At 38.7% G+C, this 18,760-nt stretch overlaps 1 protein-coding gene across 1 annotated transcript in view; it reads left to right on the forward strand.

The window, feature by feature from the left end:
* The window catches only part of USH2A (usherin), a 640,561-nt gene that overhangs the window by 312,049 nt on the left and 309,752 nt on the right, over positions 1–18,760 (forward strand). Inside the window, exons 32-33 of the mRNA XM_032466772.1 lie at positions 15,375–15,534; positions 17,255–17,426. Coding sequence (XP_032322663.1) covers positions 15,375–15,534; positions 17,255–17,426 — 332 coding nt within the window. The remainder of the gene's footprint in view (positions 1–15,374; positions 15,535–17,254; positions 17,427–18,760) is intronic.

Here is an 18,760-nt window from a genome sequence, read left to right on the forward strand (position 1 = left end):
GAGGGCAGGAACTGTATCTTTCATTCTATCCTGAAGATATGGAAGGGTGCATGCATATAGGAAAAGAACAACAGAGAATGCTTCAGAATGAAGAAATCAATTTTTTCACTTATGTCAAAACTAGATACTATTTTCTGGTTAATTTTCCAGGATGCCGATAGGTATTCAGAGGGATGTTCAGGGGTTGACTCTTTTATCTGAGACTGACAGACAAGTTGGTTGGTATCGGAAAAGTGACACATGACCCCAGTGCTTGACATACATTGGGTAAATGTTTGCTTTTTATTTCTCTGTGTCACATAGATACATAGATGATGCAAAGCTCATAAGCACACAATTTGTGCCATACCCCTGAGACATACCATCCCGTGGCTATAAATATGACTCATTCGATTATATTAAAGGACGCAAAAATTGATCGACAATTTGAAACTTTCGAAGGAGTTATGTAATTCAGTTCCATGTAACCAGAACTAAAAGACTATATAATTTCAACATAAAATAGTTGTTTTACAATGAGTGAGAAACTTCAGATGAGTGTTAGTGAATGACCTACGACTTAGATGCAGGCGTCTTACTTGCTTGACTGAAAATCCCACCCCGCGTTGGTTATACCTCCTAGTTGCAGTCAAACATAGAAGAGTAGAGAAAGAGTTCAAGTTAAAAAAAAAATTCCAGTAGAGTTCAGGAAAGTTTGTTTTATATAACCCAACTTTTAAAGCCTGTTTTTCAAGATGATATTCTTGTACTGCCCTCCCGCCGTTTTCTCCACCCTATTGTGGAAATGTATGCAAGTCCAGCCACTGCTAGGGATATACTACCAAGTATGCAAATGTTTGAATATCTGTTTCATGTGGAGGGATTAGCTCTATTATGCAAAAATCAAGAGGATGAGGGTCATAAATTCTATTAGGTTGGAACTCTGGGTGTTGGAAAGACTATATAGATAATTTTAAGAGATTTCCCTCTCCTCTGAATCACTGCTATAAAGTTAAGCTTGGTTTTTAAAATATAAATCAAATAAATGTTTTCCATGAAGCTACATACTTCTAGTGTAAACTGAACTCCCACAAACTTTTGAGTAGGCATTTCTCAAATTCATCATCTATCGAATTCTTCCTCTGAAAAAATGTTTTATAGAAATTGAAGTTTGGCTTTCATATTTTTTCTAGTATTTTGTTTTAATGACAGCTGTACTTCAATCTATCACTGTAAAGAGATGATTTTAAAACATGTGCTGTAAATAAAACTAGCTCATAAGTGGTAACATTAACCAAACATTAATCAAGATATTTCAGGAACATTTCTCAGTGTAATTAAGGAAAAAAAATTTTATAAAACTACTACCATGAAAAGTCTGAGAAAATTTCATTATAATTTCAGTGATAGTGAAGCTATTCACCAAATATAAAGAGACAAAGAGATGATGGCTCTAAGACAAATTAAACAGGTACATATTAATTCCTTCTCTTTGATGGATAGAGTAGCGTATGTAAACACATACCTGGGTTTGTATTTTATCAGTGCTCTCATAATTTATTTTATATGTGATTTACTGTATCATGATGAAAAACTAGGAGCCTAAAAATATGAGCATTTGGAGGCTATTAGTAAAATATTAATGGTAATATATTATCTTCAGTTTTGTGTCTGTAAGTGTTTTGGTGCTAATGTCCTCACTGTAAATTGTTGTTAATCAGTGGAACTTTAGTTCTTCCCTGAATTAGTTCGTCTTATAAGTATCTCAGTCTTCATTGCAAAAGAGGCACCATCATTTGTAATTTTGCATCAATATTCTTCTCAAATCATTTACCATTTTACATTGTAATTTATTGAATAAACTAAAGTGGTTTGGGATCATTGGTATATAATAAATATCTATACCAGAGGAAACATAGCATCTCTGCAATTTGAAAAACCTAACCCAAAGCAATGTGTAATTCAAAAGAGGTATCTGAAAATATCTTGCCCACATCTTGTTACCTGCTGTGTCACAGCACATAAAACACATAGTAGACATGTGTAGCAGAGACCCAACAAATATTTGTGGAATGAATAAAGAAATAAATGACAAAATACACTTCCTTTCCCCAAAATCAACTATATATTTTGGATTTAGCTGAAAAATTTTATCTGATCTTTAGATAATTACATGTTAAACATTTTTATTTTTTATTTTTTTAACATTTTTTATTGAGTTACAGTTTACAATACTGAGTCAATTTCCAGTGTAGAGCACAATTTTTCAGTTATACATGAACATACATATATTTATTATTGCGTTCTTTTTTGCTGTGAGCTACCACAAGATCTTGTATATATTTCCCTGTGCTATACAGTATAATCTTTAAACATTTTAAAAGTATTTATGGGCATTAATTAGTGAGAGTGCATCTAAATAAAGAATCAGCTAGCCTCCTCTGTTGCTGATGGTTTAAAATTGTCTTACCTGTGTAATGTATTCTCCTTTAAAAGATGCCTTATAGCTATTTGCCTTATTTTATCTTCGCAATAATTATAGGTAGAGATGTTACAAATAACATGCTGTTGTTTAACAAGTGACGAAACTGTGGCCTAAATCTTCAGTGATTCTCTCGTGTTTACCCAAATCAAGACTGCAGACTTGAACCAAAGTCTTTGCTGATTCCTTCTCTTCGCTCCTGTTATTTTTTCTCATTTCTTTGCACTGAAGATCATGGCATATGATAGTATTTAAAGCTTTGCCTTCCTGCTTCTGTAATGAGTCTTAGCTTTACACAGTAGCAACTATATATTGAAAAATAAAAGGAAATTGATCATATGGCTATTAACCAAACTCAGGTGCAGCTAGTAACAGGGTTTACCAGTGAAATCCGACGTCACAATTTTGGTTTGTTTCCAAGTCTCTTATCCCAGTGTTTAAAATTTTAAGAATTATTAATTGGAAATGTAAAGGAGACTTTTGCTTTTCATTTTGTACTTTTTTGTAGTGTACTAGTTTAATATTTTAATATGTTGCATACATATAGTTACCCCCAAAATGTAAATAACTAGTTTTATGAAAAAGACTAGGAAAATGCAAAGTACTATATAAATAACATTATTTCTAATTAACAGTAAATGCTATTCTATGTCAGGTATTGTTTTAGTTGATTTACACATAAGTATAATAGTAATGTACATTTTTTTGCTGTATTAGGTGTAGCCAAGCTGTCCTGGATTTAGACATACTGTCTTGCAGCTGTATCATTATACCATATTTTCTAATTTTTGGAAAGTAGGGTTAATGTGTGTCTGTCTATCTTACTACCCAAAGGAGATTCTGTTATTTTCTTTCCTCAAGGTCATCGACCATGTCTTAATCTGTTTTTTTGTTTGTTGGTTTGGTTTGGTTTTTCGTTTTGAACAGTCTTTGAGAGGAAAAGGAGAGGAGGTTGTTTTAGGGTTAAACAAAAAAATGAAAGATCCAGTCCTCCTGTCTTTTATCATCTGTAAACTGTACAGATTTTCACTTTCCTCTCCTGAGTCCATGCTTTAAAAACATTGTTTATCTAAGAAACATACAGAGTCCCAAAGCACAAGGTTTGACACAATGAGCACCCATTGATTGTACTTTGAAGTGGATGTCAGTTAATGGATGGCTAGACGGCTAGATGGGTGAGTGGGTAGGAGGTAGGTGGATGGATGGATGGATGGATGGATAGCTAGCTAGCTAGCTAGCTAGCTAGCTCAATCTCAGATTTTCACAGATCTCATTAATCTGAATATATGGATAATTCTCATTAGCTGTAAGACTCGTATTGTATTTGTTCATTGCCCTCACCTCTAGTAGGTGATCTCTGCCTCCTGCAAACTAATCTGCATGCCTTTCTGGGGAGCCCTATGGGTTTTCTTACATGTATTTAGGATCAAGCCAGACACCAACTGACCAAGTGCCCTAGTAACTCCATGCACAGGGCAGTTCCATGGCCCTGATCTGGATAAGCATCATCTGGGCATCAGGAGCACTGCTCTTGTTCCTCTGACACTCCACCAGGCACCTAAGTCTCTCCCACAGCTGTGCCAGCTGGAGTAGTTTTCCGGCAGGGGCCACCTTAGATCCCCTAGGCCAGGTGGGCACCAGGACTGCTCTGCCGGGTAGGGCTGTCCCAGCTGGATCCTGTACTCCCCTCCCATTGTGCATGGGTGTTCTCACCCTCCCGGTACCATAGCTACATAAGGCTGTATTAAAAGTGGAGGTAAGAGAAAGGCTTTCTTCTTTGCATTAACTCTTTCTTCAGTGAGTCCTAAAGGAATACTGAATGCTTTCCAGGATCTTAAAGAATTTAACAGAACAGGTCTTTTTGCTCTTACTCTTCACTGGAAGACATCTGAGTAAACATACACAAGGCTTTTCTTAAAATATGCTCTCTCTTCTGAGAAAGCATGCCTGGCTTCTTCTCTCATTCAAGTATTCAGAATGTTTCCCAGTTCTCAATACAGGCAGACTTCTGTTGGGCCCTATCATGAGTTCTTCTGAGGATTCAGATACCTCTGCATCCACAGTACACACACATTTGTTCCCTCTTTCCATGACTGCCAACTCGACCCTAGTGCCAAGAATGCTGCTCTCCAGTTCTCATGCACAGTGCTGGCCACCTACTCTGTCACATATGCCTAAAGAAGTCTATATATATCTTACACTCCAGTTGGGGTCCTCCTTTTATGAAGTATTAAAGATGCTGTATTAGGGTGAGATAAAAAGAGACAGATAGAGATAGAAAAACAATTTTTAATTTAAAGACTTGGCTCAGATGATTGAGAAGTCTGAAATCTGTAGGGCAGCTCAGCAGACAAGAGACCCAAGGAAGAGTTGGTGTTGCATCCTTGAGTTTAACATCCACAGGGCACACCAGCAGGCTGGAAACTAAGGCAGAATTTTTATGGTGCTATTTAGAGGCAGAATTTCTTATTTGGGAAATCTCAGTCTTTACTCATAAGGCTTTCAACTGACTGGATGAGGCCCACCCACATTGTGGCAAGTAATCTCCTTTATTTAAAATCAACTGATAATAAGTGTTAATGTTACTTAAAAAATACTTTCACAGGAACACCTTAACTAGTCTTTGACCAAACAAGTGGACAACATAGCCTACCCAAGTTAACACATATACTACTTTAAAAAAATCATCAGTAAAATATTGATTAATTCAGGAAAAAAAGACGCTGTCATAGTGTGAACACTTATAAGTGTTTTTTTCTGAAGGAACGTCAACAGACTGTTCTTTGGAAATTGCTGTTTTGAAAGAGAAAAACCTGTCATTCTATGGAAATGATTCAAAGGTAGACAATTCAGTGAAAGCTTTATATTGGGCTAACCGACGTCTAACTGTCACATTGAAGACTTCATCAGCTTCTAAAAATGCAGTGGTTGCTTACGATGCATTGTATTTTTACAGGTTGATGTAGAAGCATAATTTTAATGTATTTATTTTCACCTTAACATTACAGTTTAAGTTCTGCACATCCATGGTGCTCATTTTGCATATTCTCTTCTTATACGCAGGACAATTTGCTAAGCATTTCATTCCAAATTAAAATTGCGAGGGCATTTTATGGTGAGTTAAATAAGTGATCTTCTTCAAACCTCTGTAACTATTAGAGCAAATATCCAAGAAGTAAAAACTTCTATCACAATATTCTCTGTATATATGTGTGTGTATGTGTGTGTGTGTATTTTGTTGAAGTATAGTCAGATTACAATGTTGTGTCGATTTCTGGTGTACAACATGCTTCAGTCGTACATGAACAAACATTCATTTTCACATTCTTTAGCACCATAAGTTATGACAAGCTATCAAATGTAGCTCCCTGCACTATACAGCATGAAGTTGTATCACAATATTCTGCATGCCAAGTTTCCTTGAAAAAAATAGACATTCAGTAGAGAGTGTAACTTTTGAGAGCATCTAACAGAAACTTCTCTTTTTATAGATGAAGAAACCAAGAGCCAATGTGGGCAAGTGTTGTGCCAAATTTCACGCAGACAGCTAACCGCAGAGCTGAAAATAGACAAAGGTTTCCTAACCCCCAGCCCTGCTGTATGTGGGTCCACTGCATCATCACTACGAAGTTATCAGCCTGGAATCCTGTAGCCTTCCTAAGCTGGCCTTGGCCGATCTTTGTAGCATTATTTCCGTTACTTCTTTCATGTGTCTGGTGCCGGAGCTAAACTGAACTTTGCTGACCTAAGCTAAACATTTCCCACCCAGCTGGTACTGAATTATTCTCCAGCAGTGCTTTTGCCACCTCTCCCTCTCCAGGAGGTCTTCTCCCTCTGTCTCCTTTGCCTTAAAACCAATTTAAATGCTATCTCCTTTTTGATAGATAGCTGGATATGCATAGATATAGATAGATTTAAAATTTCAAATTTTGAAATTCTCAAAATTTCGCAGATCTCATTAATACAAATAAGTCTCATTGGTTCTGATACTCATACTTCACTTGCTCATCACCTTCACCTGCAGTCTCGCGATGATCTCTGCCTCTTGCAAGAGAACCCCCATGCGTTATTAAGGAATATAACAGTAGCAAACACCCACCTGAATTCCCCAGTTTTGCAAGAAATATTTAGCTAAGTTACATGACTAAAGTTTTCCAGATTATATTCCTGGAATATTGTCTCTGTTTTCTCTCTGGTTTGTGAGTGAAAAGCGTTTATGAAAATTGAAAGCCAGATACTGACTTCCTAACTCTACCTTTCTACCTCTCACTGTCCAGAGGCACAGTAGAGGTGAGACTTTAGTGATTACGTGTGTGTAGACAGGGAAGTGGGCGGGGAAGGGAGGGGTCATACTGCTCTAGGGTTGTATTATTATAAGAGTAACCAAGAAAAACAACCTTGGGCTGAATAAACTGTGATTTATTACAAATGGAATATTAGAGAGGCTCCGAAGTCAGACTGGAAGACAGCTGGCAAAGACTGCTGTCAGTCTACGGAGTTTTGCATGGAAGCCTTTTGTTCTGAGCAGCCAGGGAAGAAAGAGGAAAATGAGGAAGCATCATCCCTCATTATCACAACTGACAGACAGACCAGTGACTGACAACTCCCAGCAGGCTGGGCTCCCCCCGCACGCATGCCACCTGCTGCTTCCCTGCTGGAGGGACCCGGTTTTCCTCTCCTGATTTCTGGTTGTCTTAATTGCAATGAGGTTTTTACTCTTCAACCATCAGGATTATTCAATGTATTCGGAGTCAGAAAGGGATGCCTAGAAGACAAATCCTTGTTTTCAAACAGTTTGTAACACCATGACTACCCTTGAGTGGGAAAAGGATGCTTACAAGGGACATTTGTTAAAAGGGCAACGAAATAGAGTGTAAACTATGCAGACTTCAAGGAAAATCGGGAGATGCTCCATAAGTAAGATACACTTTGAACAGGGTTTTGGTGAAAGGGAGGGATGTGGATTTCTCTGATGACATAAGAAATATAAGCACGAATAGAAAGTGTGTTGTGTTTAGTCATATAGTTTGGGTGTGGTTTTATATCTGACTCCTTACCAGGGCAAAAGGATGCCCACTCTGTGAATTAGTTTGAAATTGCAGGGCTGGACGTTGGCTGTGGGGAATCGCTCACCCGGCCAAAGAGAAGCGTGTTGCAAGGTAAGGTTTCTGTGAGGAGCGGAAGAGCAGCGATGTTCAGACTCAAGAGAGCCTCTGTTTTTATTAATTAAAAGGTCAGAATCTGATTTTTCTGGAAGCAAAAAGCTGAGCAGGCAGTTGGGGAGCAAGGGCTGCACAGTGGAAGAGACGAACGCGCGCTGACCTACTGCGAGCACCCTGGCATAGCTCAGTGCTTCCCAGACATCTGTGGAAAACACACCACCTCTTAGGTCTGCCGCCTAAGATGTGTCCTCACCGAACCATGACTTAGCACTGGTTCTCAAGTTGGAATACCAAACGTCAGACGATGGGGTCAGGGACTGCCTGGATGGTGCTCACGTTTTTAAGCATCCAGGTGATGATGTGAGGGAAGGATGTGCAGAGTGGAGAGAGAAAAATCAGGATAAAAACTGTATTTTTTCCTTTGTGAAATAATACTAGGAAGTTATCAGGAAAAAAAAAATTGAGGACATGCAGCAGATGATAAGGAAGCAAAAACTGCTTTTTAATTTTCTGATGGGAGAAACCAACAGGAAGAGATACATCCCTCAGTTTACACCGGAAGTTGAGAAGAAAATCATTGCCTGCTTACTGGTTCATTTTTGTCAGTTGAGATCAATGAAATTATCTGAACGACAGCATGAAATGAATCGTAAAATAGCATATAATTCATGGCCAGAATTGTAAGTTATAGTTTACTTGACAGTAATCCAGGAGGTTTCCATGCACTGGGATGCATCTCCTTGTAACACGGCTCAGGACAATGCCTGTGGATCCATTTCTAATGTGTATTAGAGCGATCTGTTTCTCCCCGTCCACAACTCCTCCTGGTGTTTGATCTTATGCAAATGATGCAATCAAGCAAATGGGAAACAAGATCTTGCTGCTAAGGGGCTCTGACAAACAGTGGCCTTATGCTTTTAGGAGCCCCCCCCCCCTCCACTAACTGACTCAGATTTGTGTGCATACCTGTGGTGTTTGAATCCGTTGATCCATTACACGGCCCTTGCAGGACCGAATCACGTCTGTGCAGACATGTGACCAAATCAGCTGCCGTTAGGCAGGGAGGAGAGAATTATCATTAGCTCCCTCATTGCTTTAAATTTTAAATTGGTGGCTTTGTTTATGGCTTCATTCCCAAAGAATGCCTTAGCCTGTTTCTGCTGGAACCCTCTTTTTCAGTTTTTTTGACTGATTCTTAAAAAACAACAACAACAACAACAAACCCATTGCACTTGTTTCCTTTTTACGCAGCTGGCCCTTTCCCCCAACCTGATGCTGCCTCCTCTTCTCTCCTTTCTCTCATTTCCCTTTCTGTTGTCCTCGGCGTCTCCCCCCACCTTCACCCAGGATTCCCCAGTCAGGTCACCTGTGCAGCCCCTTCCCCCATGTATCATGTTAGGTTCTATCCCCGCCTTTTTTTCTTGCCTCATTATTCAGAGGACACCAGTGACACTTCATCTTCTTATGGAAATACATTGAGGATAATCCGGTTTGGGGTGGACAGTAGAGGCATAAAAATGCCTCAGAAGTCAAGAAAGCTACTTAATCAGACTGGCTTTCTTGGTACTGTTGAGTGGGCAGTTTTTATATTTTCCAGAATCCAAAGAAAACCCTCAATTCCTATTGCAACAAAGGCATAGCAATCAGATTTCCCAAAGCAAATATCTGACCTAACAGAGCATTTTGTGTGTGTGAATTAATTTTCCTGAAAAAATTAGAGAAAACATTCATTCCACAAAGGTTTGAAAATATTGGCCATGTGGTCATCATAAGCATAAATGAAGGGCCAGTTGATCATGGAATTTTGATAAATCTTGGTCAGTAAGACATCTAGCTACACCTCTGTTTCTGTGAATATCTGTGTCTTTATTTCTACAGCTTGACTTAATATCTGACTTTACTCCCATACAATTTAGTTAGTAGGAAATGAATTACAGTCAGGGGTCCCCCTGTCTCCCCTGATGGTGTGAAAACTTCCAGGGTCTTACATAGTTTCTTCGTATTTAGAGTGTGACCATCCATGGTGCCTTCCTCCTCTGTGCAGAGGCACCACTCACTCTTGAGATGACGCCTCAGATCTAGGAGGTCTCTCCGTTACTTCTGTGTCACAGTTGGGAAACTGAAATCTCTGCTTAGTTTCCTGTGGGCTTGTCTACCCACAGACACCAAAGTCTTTTCTTTTGCGGGAGTCTATTTCCTCCCTGGGACTCTAGCTTGGAAACCGGGGTCAGAGCCCCTCCTCCCAAGAGCCTGCACATTTCTTTCTTCTTCCTTCTTATTCCATCAACATGAGAAATCTGAGGTGCAGAGGAGAAGGGGCTGTGCACTTCTTGTTTCTCCCACCCTGAGGTCTCTCTCTACTTCCTGTGTCCAGGAGGGTCCTCTTTCTGCTTCCTGACCACACACATTCTGTTTCATTAACAGTAGTTATCTTATAGGTAAATTGTGAACTTGTTTAATGGAGGGAAATTTAAATGAGGGGAAGACACGGGGTCAGGAGTAGGGAAGAGCAGAATAAAGAAAGACATGGGTTAATATGACAACCATGTGGATCTGGCTCCCTCGGCACAGATAGCTCAGAGGGGGGTGATTTACCTGAGGACCACAATTTTAGACCCTCCTTGGTTCCTCCAGAGAACTGGCCAAACCATGAAAGGAGAAAAAAAAAAAAAAAAAGATCAGTACAGTGAAGGGAGAAACAAGATAACAAGAGAGTTGTTGCTGAGGAGTGCGACAGGTCCAATTTGAATTAGAAAACCTAAAACCATGGTCGATTCTTTCAGTATGTTCAGCAGTGCTGTCAGTTGCATGTTGGAAATATGAGAAGTATCAGAGAAATAAGATGATGAGATTTATCCAGAGCTAGGAATTGGGAGGGCAGATACAGGACGAAACGGGGAGGTGGGAAACTCTAGGGACCCACAGAGTATGGCTTTGGGACAGGCGATCAAAGAGCACAGCAAGGAAGACACAAATATGTGAATACTCTAGAAAGAAGGTGCTGAGAGGCTGGACATTGTGCGGTGGCAAAGGGCTGATTGTGTTGTGACCAGCAGAAGTGGTGTGAATTTACCCGTTTGTGGTCAGAGAGGGAAGCTTTTAGATTAAGAATCGTGGAAATAGTTCCAAAGATGATCCGGTAGTGTGTATAACTGTGCTGAATGTGGAATAAATGAAGCAGAAGTGAAGGGCATTACATTTGAGGAAGTTAAAGTGAAGCCAGATTCAGAGATGAGTCATCCCTGAGGATGCTGGAGGTGCCAAAAAAGGGATTATGATTGAAAAGAAAACTGAGCCAATGCTGAAGTCATTGAGGACAGGAGATGTATGACCCAGGAAGTGTAACAGGGCATGTGTCAACTGGGTCTTGGACATACATTTTATTAAATGATGAATTGATACTGGTAAACCATGGCTGTCTTTTCGCCATCCAGTATATACATGTAAATCATAGAATTTGAAAACTATATGTAACCAAAATATAAATAAAATCTGAATCATCCACATGCCTTCATTCTAAGAAACCAATGTTAGTGTTTTGGTGTATGTCTTATTTTTTTTATGAAGTATTCATGTTTGAGAATTAGATTTTGGCATTCAGACAAGAACAACTTAGCCTTTTCTTGTTTTTTTACTAGCAAATCACCTTTATCTCAGTTACAGATCCTCCATTGATCTGGCAATCTGTATTCAGTAGATCCTTGGAGATTTTTAGACGTTTCTCTATTTCTGAGAAAATTTTGGCAATCTGGGGAAGGGACATAGAAGTCTCCCTCTGATCTTGCCCATTCATTTATTCAAGTAAAACTATTGTTAATTAAACATCACACCAATCCTGGAGATACTCTGGTGAACATGACGGAAAATGTCTTTCTGTTCTCAAAGAGTTTATATCCTCCTGGGAGGGACACAAAGACAAGAAATAAATAACAAGGCAGTTTCTGACATGTTCTGGTAATTACGGTAAGTAACTAAACAAGGTGACATGACAGAGAGTACCTGGGGATGGATGGTGGTGGCCACGCTGTGAGATTATCAAGAAAGACCACTCAGAGGAGGATGAGCCTGTAGGACGACACAAATTCAGCCAAGTACAAAGAAGAAGAAAATAGGTTTTAGTTAGAAGCAGCACCAGTGAAGGTGTGGAGGTGTGAGCTTGTAATGTTGGAGGAACAGAAATGTCCAGTGTGTGGGAGGCATGTGTCAAGTCAAGTAGGATCTCACTGACCACTGGTAGATTTCATGCTAAGAGCATCATGTGGCCACTGTAGGGTGTTACTCTGGGGAAGCAAAAGATCACTCTGGACTAACGGTCTTGCTTCCTCCTTCACTGAGGAAATCGAAGCAGTTATAATTCCCCCTACATGCCCGCTACCATCTACCCACCTACCAGGATTTGCGCCCACGCAGTCTGCCTTCCCTTCTGTTGCTATAGAATTTCTGTCCTGCTCCTTCTAAGCACAAACCCTCCACTTTCATACTTGGTTCCAGCCTTTCACGTATTCAAGGACAAAGTTCCAGCGATTCTCTCCTCTTTGATCCGTTACCAGTTCTGTCTTCTCTGTTGGATCACTCCCATCAGGATATAATTTTTTTTATCTCATTTAATTATTTTAAAAATTCTTCTCTGGACTCTACTTGCCTCCCATCTGTTGTTTCACTTTTCTACTTTCCTTTACAACAAAACTTCTTGAAAAAAGGTGGTTATATTCACTATGTGTAACTCTTCTTCTCTCATTCCCTCATTAAACCCACTCGAGTCAGGCTTTGACGCCCGTAACTTTACTGAAACTGCTACTGCACAGACACCAGTGGCTGCCATGTTGCTAAACTCAGTAGTCAGTTTTTAGTCCTCCTCTTATTTGAACTGTCACCCTTAAAATGTTTGCCTCGCTTAACTTCCAGGACACCATAATCTTGTTTTCCTCCCAGGTTTGATGTTTTCTGTTTCAGCCTGGGCTCACCAGTCATCCTGGCCCTCTCTAGCGATACAACGTTTCTAAGCACACTCACTTCCTCATCCTGGTCTTACCAAGTCTTGACCATCATGTAATGGACGCTTCCCAGTCTGTGGAGGAGGATATTTTGTCACAGCAGAATCCAGGCACAGACAGTAACCCTGGAACTAATTGCTATGGGAGGCTATTCTCATTTAAGGCAGATATTCCGGGTGAATTTAGGAGTTAGGTGATCAAGGTCAGCTTCAAAGCATGGAGGCTGTAGTGTGAAAGAGAGTGGGGCATTCTGTGATAAGGAGATACTGTGATGTGGTGATCCTATGAGGGTGTATTCTGACCCCACCAGCTGGAGAGAACTCAGGACTCCCAGATACGCAAGTCTGTCCCAGCAAACACACACAAGTAAGTATCAAGCCACCTTGGAATGCTATGACTTCTTCACCAGCCACAAACTAGATGGCCAAGTCCCTGCTCTCAACAAGCTAGAATGTAAGAAAGCAAGAAGACTGTTCCAGCACAAAGAGTTCACAGGCCAAAGAACACTGTAGCACCCAGTCTGCTTTGCAGCTGACTAAGACACAGGTATAGGTAGGAGAGATTCTCATGCAAAATATTCCAAGGTCACTTGGTGTCACTCCCTTGAATACAGTTTCTGGCTGGGGCATGTTCTTTCAGAAAAGATAGCTTATTCTCAAGTTCAAATACTACAGCTGTTCCCTAATTGCACTGACTTACCCATCAGGAATTCCCCCTTCCCTCTAGGTTCCGTGCCCTCCTTGGTTTTGCTCCTGAAACTGGATTTAGAGTCAAATCCCCAGCTTCCCTTTCTCAGGAATGTAAGGAATTCAGACCTATGGGAGAGATGAGAGGCCAAGGTCACCAAGTTCCTGAGAACCTGAAGAAGATGCCAGAAACAGGGAAATGGCAGATATAACATGTTAGCATATTAATGCATTCTAGTTTTGGTCAAGATTGGGACCACTAGTAGGACCTGATTTTTTTTTTTTTTTACATGAAGTTTTCACACAGTAAATAATAGTTTACTCTATTGGTAGCATATGAGGCCACTGTTCTCATTTTTTTTTTTTTAGCACCATCTAGTAGCATTTTTTTAACATCATAAGTTTCATAGAATGAATTTTCAAATGAAAGTACCCCAGTCCTGTCTGACTTGTGCAAACATAGGATAGCTGGTCCTACCATCTCTTAGAAGTCGCTGGCAAGGTCATGCTGTTCCAGCACCAACTTCAAAGTATCCTTGCAACTTGCCTTCTGCTCCCACCACGTGGGGGTGACCCACTCAGCCTGGTACCGTTGATTACCTGTAGGATGAAGTTGTGAAGCAAACAAGCCTTAATCAAAAGCACTGCCAGTCTCTTCTTGAGCACCATTTTTTGTTCTACAGTAACTATATTTAGTGTAAAAAAATTTTTTTTTTGCCTTTCTTCTCTGATGACCTACATGTTTAGCCAATTGATTATACTTTGCATGAAAATCAGAGTGTTCTTATTCCAGTTTACTTTCGCTAGCAATGCAATGCAATCCAAAATCTATTTCCCTGAATTAGGATGCATTTCATTCATCTTTTAAACATGAAATTGTAATGGTTCAAGGTTAATGATCTTTAAGATGTGTTGCTTACATGTGACTACCTTATTTCAAAAATATTCCCCCAAATAATGATTATTTCTGGTTGTATAAAAGTGTGACTTGTTGAAATCTTCGTAAAATCGACTGAACTTTGCTTAGATTTATTCAACAACATAATTATCGAGTACCTTTACAAATGAAGTAATCGGGGTATTTCGGAATTGAATTAGTATAATTTGGAATTGAATTACAGATTACTTTATTCTAATGCAAGGGAATGTGGTATCTATGAGAGATGCAGACAAGTATAAAGTACTAGGGAAGTTCAGGGGAGGGAGAAATTACTTCTGGCTAGGGTACCACCCCACTATCTTGATCATCTTCCACACCTAGCTTTGCTATATCTAGATCATCTCGTTCATTAATTCTCTCTTCATTTGGTTGACCCTATATCAAACTTACAATGTGCCAAGCATCGTGCGAGATATTGAAGATGCAAAATGAGCATAGCATCCTTACCTCTTTTGCAGTGTTCAGTCTGATGGATCAGATAGTCATGTAAACAGGTCATGATGGCACCATGTTGTAAGGGCTATGCTAAGAGTAGGTGCAAAAGCCCGCGAGACAAAGGAGAGAATAAATGTCCACCTCGTGCTGGGGGCACGGCAGATGTATTAGCGAAATCTTAAGAGAAATTGGCATTTGCACTGAGCCTGGACAACTTGAAGGTCAAATAATACATAGTCGGTCAGGTGGACAAGAGAAAAAAGGAATTCAGCAAAAGGAATTACAGGAGCAAAGTTATTATATAAGCTATGTATTTGCATTTCAAAAGCAAGTCCTGTTGTCTTCGAATATGTTTTAAAAATAATTTAAATGTCTTATTTATTTTTTAACACAGCCCTTGAACAAACTCTAAACTCAGAAAACGATTTACCTAGTCACAGACCATCAAGGAAACAATCAAATTGTTAAAAGAAAAAGTTAAACCAAGAGTTTGACTGACACTTGTCTATTTAAAAATAACTATCGTATATTTAAAGGATAAAACAGCCTTTATTTTATTACTATTGATTTTTATGGCTATTGATTCTTATTTTAAGCTTCACTGTAAGAGTTCTGAGTGGGAAAGTAGAGGATAAGTGAGATCTCCTGAATGAAAAGTATGATGGAAAATAAAGTCTTATTTCTCCCACCCCCTAGATTTAGTGGCATTTACGCCCCACCAGTTTGTACTCAGTGCTTGCACACCCGTGGGATGTACCAACAGTTCCCTAGTCATTCTGTACACGGCACAGCTGCCACCGGAACACGTGGATTCCCCAATGCTGACCGTCCTGGATTCTAGAACTATATACGTACAGTAAGTAAAAACATTGCCGCTGTCACATGCTAGTTCATGCAAGAATCTCAGTGAGTTCAATCAAGGGAAGGGTTTGTGACAAAAAAATTAATTTTATTGTGATTAAATGCATAGAAGTGATTAGTTCAGTGGTTCTGGGAACCTTTGATTATCACTTGCCAACTTAATTTCCATTTTGTCTTTATGCAATCAGGTTGAGCCACACACACGCACGCGCAAATTCCGTGCAAACTTCAGAAAGGGAAAAACTGACCACTTACATGACAGCCTTGGGCTTTTTATATGTTAGGCATTATTTATAATGATTTGGAGTTAGTGTCAATATATATTTTCTTTTTGACTATAAGATAGGATTGTCTCGTTCCAGTGCAGTTGAAGTCAGAAAGCTTTTACCCATTGGCACGTTCAGATTATCTTTGATGTTGGTGTTTGTTACCCATTTCTTAATACATGAGGTGCCAGGTTTATTGCAGCACTGAATTAAAACGTAGTAGACTTCTCTTCCCACTGCTTGATACTTGTTTGCATTTACTTGTGCTTGGTGTCAGTTTTCTCATCTGTAGAAGAAAAGTTTGAACTGAATAAATTATGATTCATTCAAGCTAAAAAATTATCATTTATATCCCATAGTTTGAAGTTTAACTCTCTTAGGGGCTTTTAGCATGTCCCAAGCTGAACCCACATTTCTTTAAAAGAGTTCCTGCTACTGTAGTTATTTCTCGATTTACCAATTTCTGTCTACTCCACAACTTGTCCTGCTCATTTCCACTAACATCTTGTAACCCTCATCTGGACTACCCTCTACTTTTCCTCCTGCCACCCAGGTCCAATCCGTCTCTCCAGTGTACAGTCCTGTGTATCCAGGTAGTGTGTCACCTCATTTAAGAAGTCTTACTGGATGACTTCAGACCTTGCAATCCTCAACTTTTCTGCATTCTGTAGTTGCATCTTAACTCTGTTAGTCTGCTGCATTTTTCAAGACAATTATGTCCTGAAAATTATGTAATTCTGTCTCCCTCCCATTTCTCATAAGTTCTCAGACATTCTGCTTCTCCACATTTTTGTTCTATGGTTTAAATTCAAAATCAAATGTTCACTCGCACATTTTTTTATTATTAGCAAATTAAAATTATAAGTAACTAGAGAAGAGGCACAATAAACATTTAATACTACTTGGGTTTTTTACGTGAATCACTTTTGAGCTTTCATCGTGTTCCCTTATAGTGGCATAAATCCAAGTTCATATGTGTCCTTTAAAAATCCTGCATATTTCAGTGAAGTAAGTCAGACGGAGAAGGACTAATATATGATATCACTTATATGTGGAATCTAAAAGGATGGCACAAATAAACTTATTTACAAACCAGAAATGGATTCACAGACATAGAAAACAAACTTATGGTTACCAGGGCAAAAAGGGGGTGGGAGGGATAAATTAGGAGTTTGGGATTAACACATACAAACTATTATATATAAAATAGGTAAACAAGAAGGTCCTACTGTATAGCATAGGGAGCTGTATTCAATGGCTTGTAATAACCTATAATGAAAAAGAATATGGAAAAGAATATACATATGTGTTAACTGAATCACTATGCTATACACCAGAAGCTAACACAACATTGCAAATCAACTCTATTTCAATTAAAAGAAAATCCTGCACATTTCAGATTTGACTTGAAAGTATGATGGTAATAATACTGTATTTTTCCATTCCCAGGTGGAAACAGCCAAGAAAAGTAAATGGAATTCTGGAGCGCTATGTGTTATATATTTCAAATCACACGCATGATTTTACAGTTTGGGATGTCATCTACAACAGTACGGAACTTTTTCAGGATCATGTGCTCCAACACCTTCTCCCTGGTAGTAAATATCTCATCAAGCTGGGAGTAAGTTCACTGCCCTTTTATCACTTCCTCTGCCCGCATTGCTTCCCTTTTATTTTTTTTTCCCTTATCTTCTCTCCATCCCTCACTTAAAAAAAAAAAAGACACGAAAATCTCATGTATTGCTATTTACACTGAAAACTCACTTCACATGCAAAATGATAATTCTGCGGACCTGATAGCTACGTATTTATTTTACATTATGCAAAACAACATAATAATAATAATAATCTGAATCACTAGATTTTTCCAAATCTAATTTGGGATTATCGGAAATTATTTCTTTTTTACTATTTATAGAATGTCATAATTGTTGAGGGCTTTTTAAAAAACATTCTTGGATTAATAAGGTTATTTCCCCATGGGGCTTGTATTCATTTGAAAAACAGTGTGCAGTATGAAAATTTAGGTCTTAGATTTTTAAATGAAGGTTTAAATGACCCCCAGATATTCTTGATTATTATTATTATATTCTGGTTTACGTTACACTTCTATCTCGAAAGAATAGTCACTTAATAAAACCCCAGAATCCACATAGTTTAGACAGGTGATAGCATTTTTTAATGCAAAATAGCACTTTTACACAAAGGTCTTCTAAAAGACCTTGATATTACTGTGGAATTTATACTCAGTAGTTCCTTTTGTTTTTTGATGAAATACAATCTTTTTTAAGTTTAATAGCACATCTGAAAATAACTGAATATAAACATGAGATTGTCCCTATTTGTTTTAAACACACTCTTCATTTTATAGCAATACCTATATAAGGATATTTGCTTTGATAAATGCCATAGAAAATATTCTGCTCTTGATTATGAATAAATTTACATTTATGTAGACACTGTGTATGCATTCATTTTACTTAACATGCTCTTGAATGCTCTAAATATTATACCACGAGAAAATAAACTACATTCAACTGTTGCTTACTGTCTGACCTGACACCACAGAACAAGGGCAATCAGACAATGTTAAAAATTTTGCTCGAAACTGGCTGCATGTGCCTAGATGTTCAGCACTTAGGTGGGTTGATGAATCAGCAGTATGATTCCTTAGTTTTATTACCCAGGTTGGAAGAAGTGTATTAACATGCTTTTCAAAAAGCTAACACAGAATCCACACTATTTTCAAAACAATGATGATCTCAAAATAAGAAAAGTCCCTATGGCTTAGAGGCAATCAAAATTAAATGAAAATTGTTGTGCTGTTGGTTTGTATTAAAAGGAGACAAATAATATAAAACAAAGTTCTACTTTTAAGGTGATTTTTAGGATATTTTATGTAGTCAGTGAAATATTTACCTCAATCTCCTACGTTTTACACACCTGTAATACCTT

Source organism: Camelus ferus, chromosome 23, assembly GCF_009834535.1.
Source record: "Camelus ferus isolate YT-003-E chromosome 23, BCGSAC_Cfer_1.0, whole genome shotgun sequence".
NCBI lineage: Eukaryota > Metazoa > Chordata > Mammalia > Artiodactyla > Camelidae > Camelus > Camelus ferus.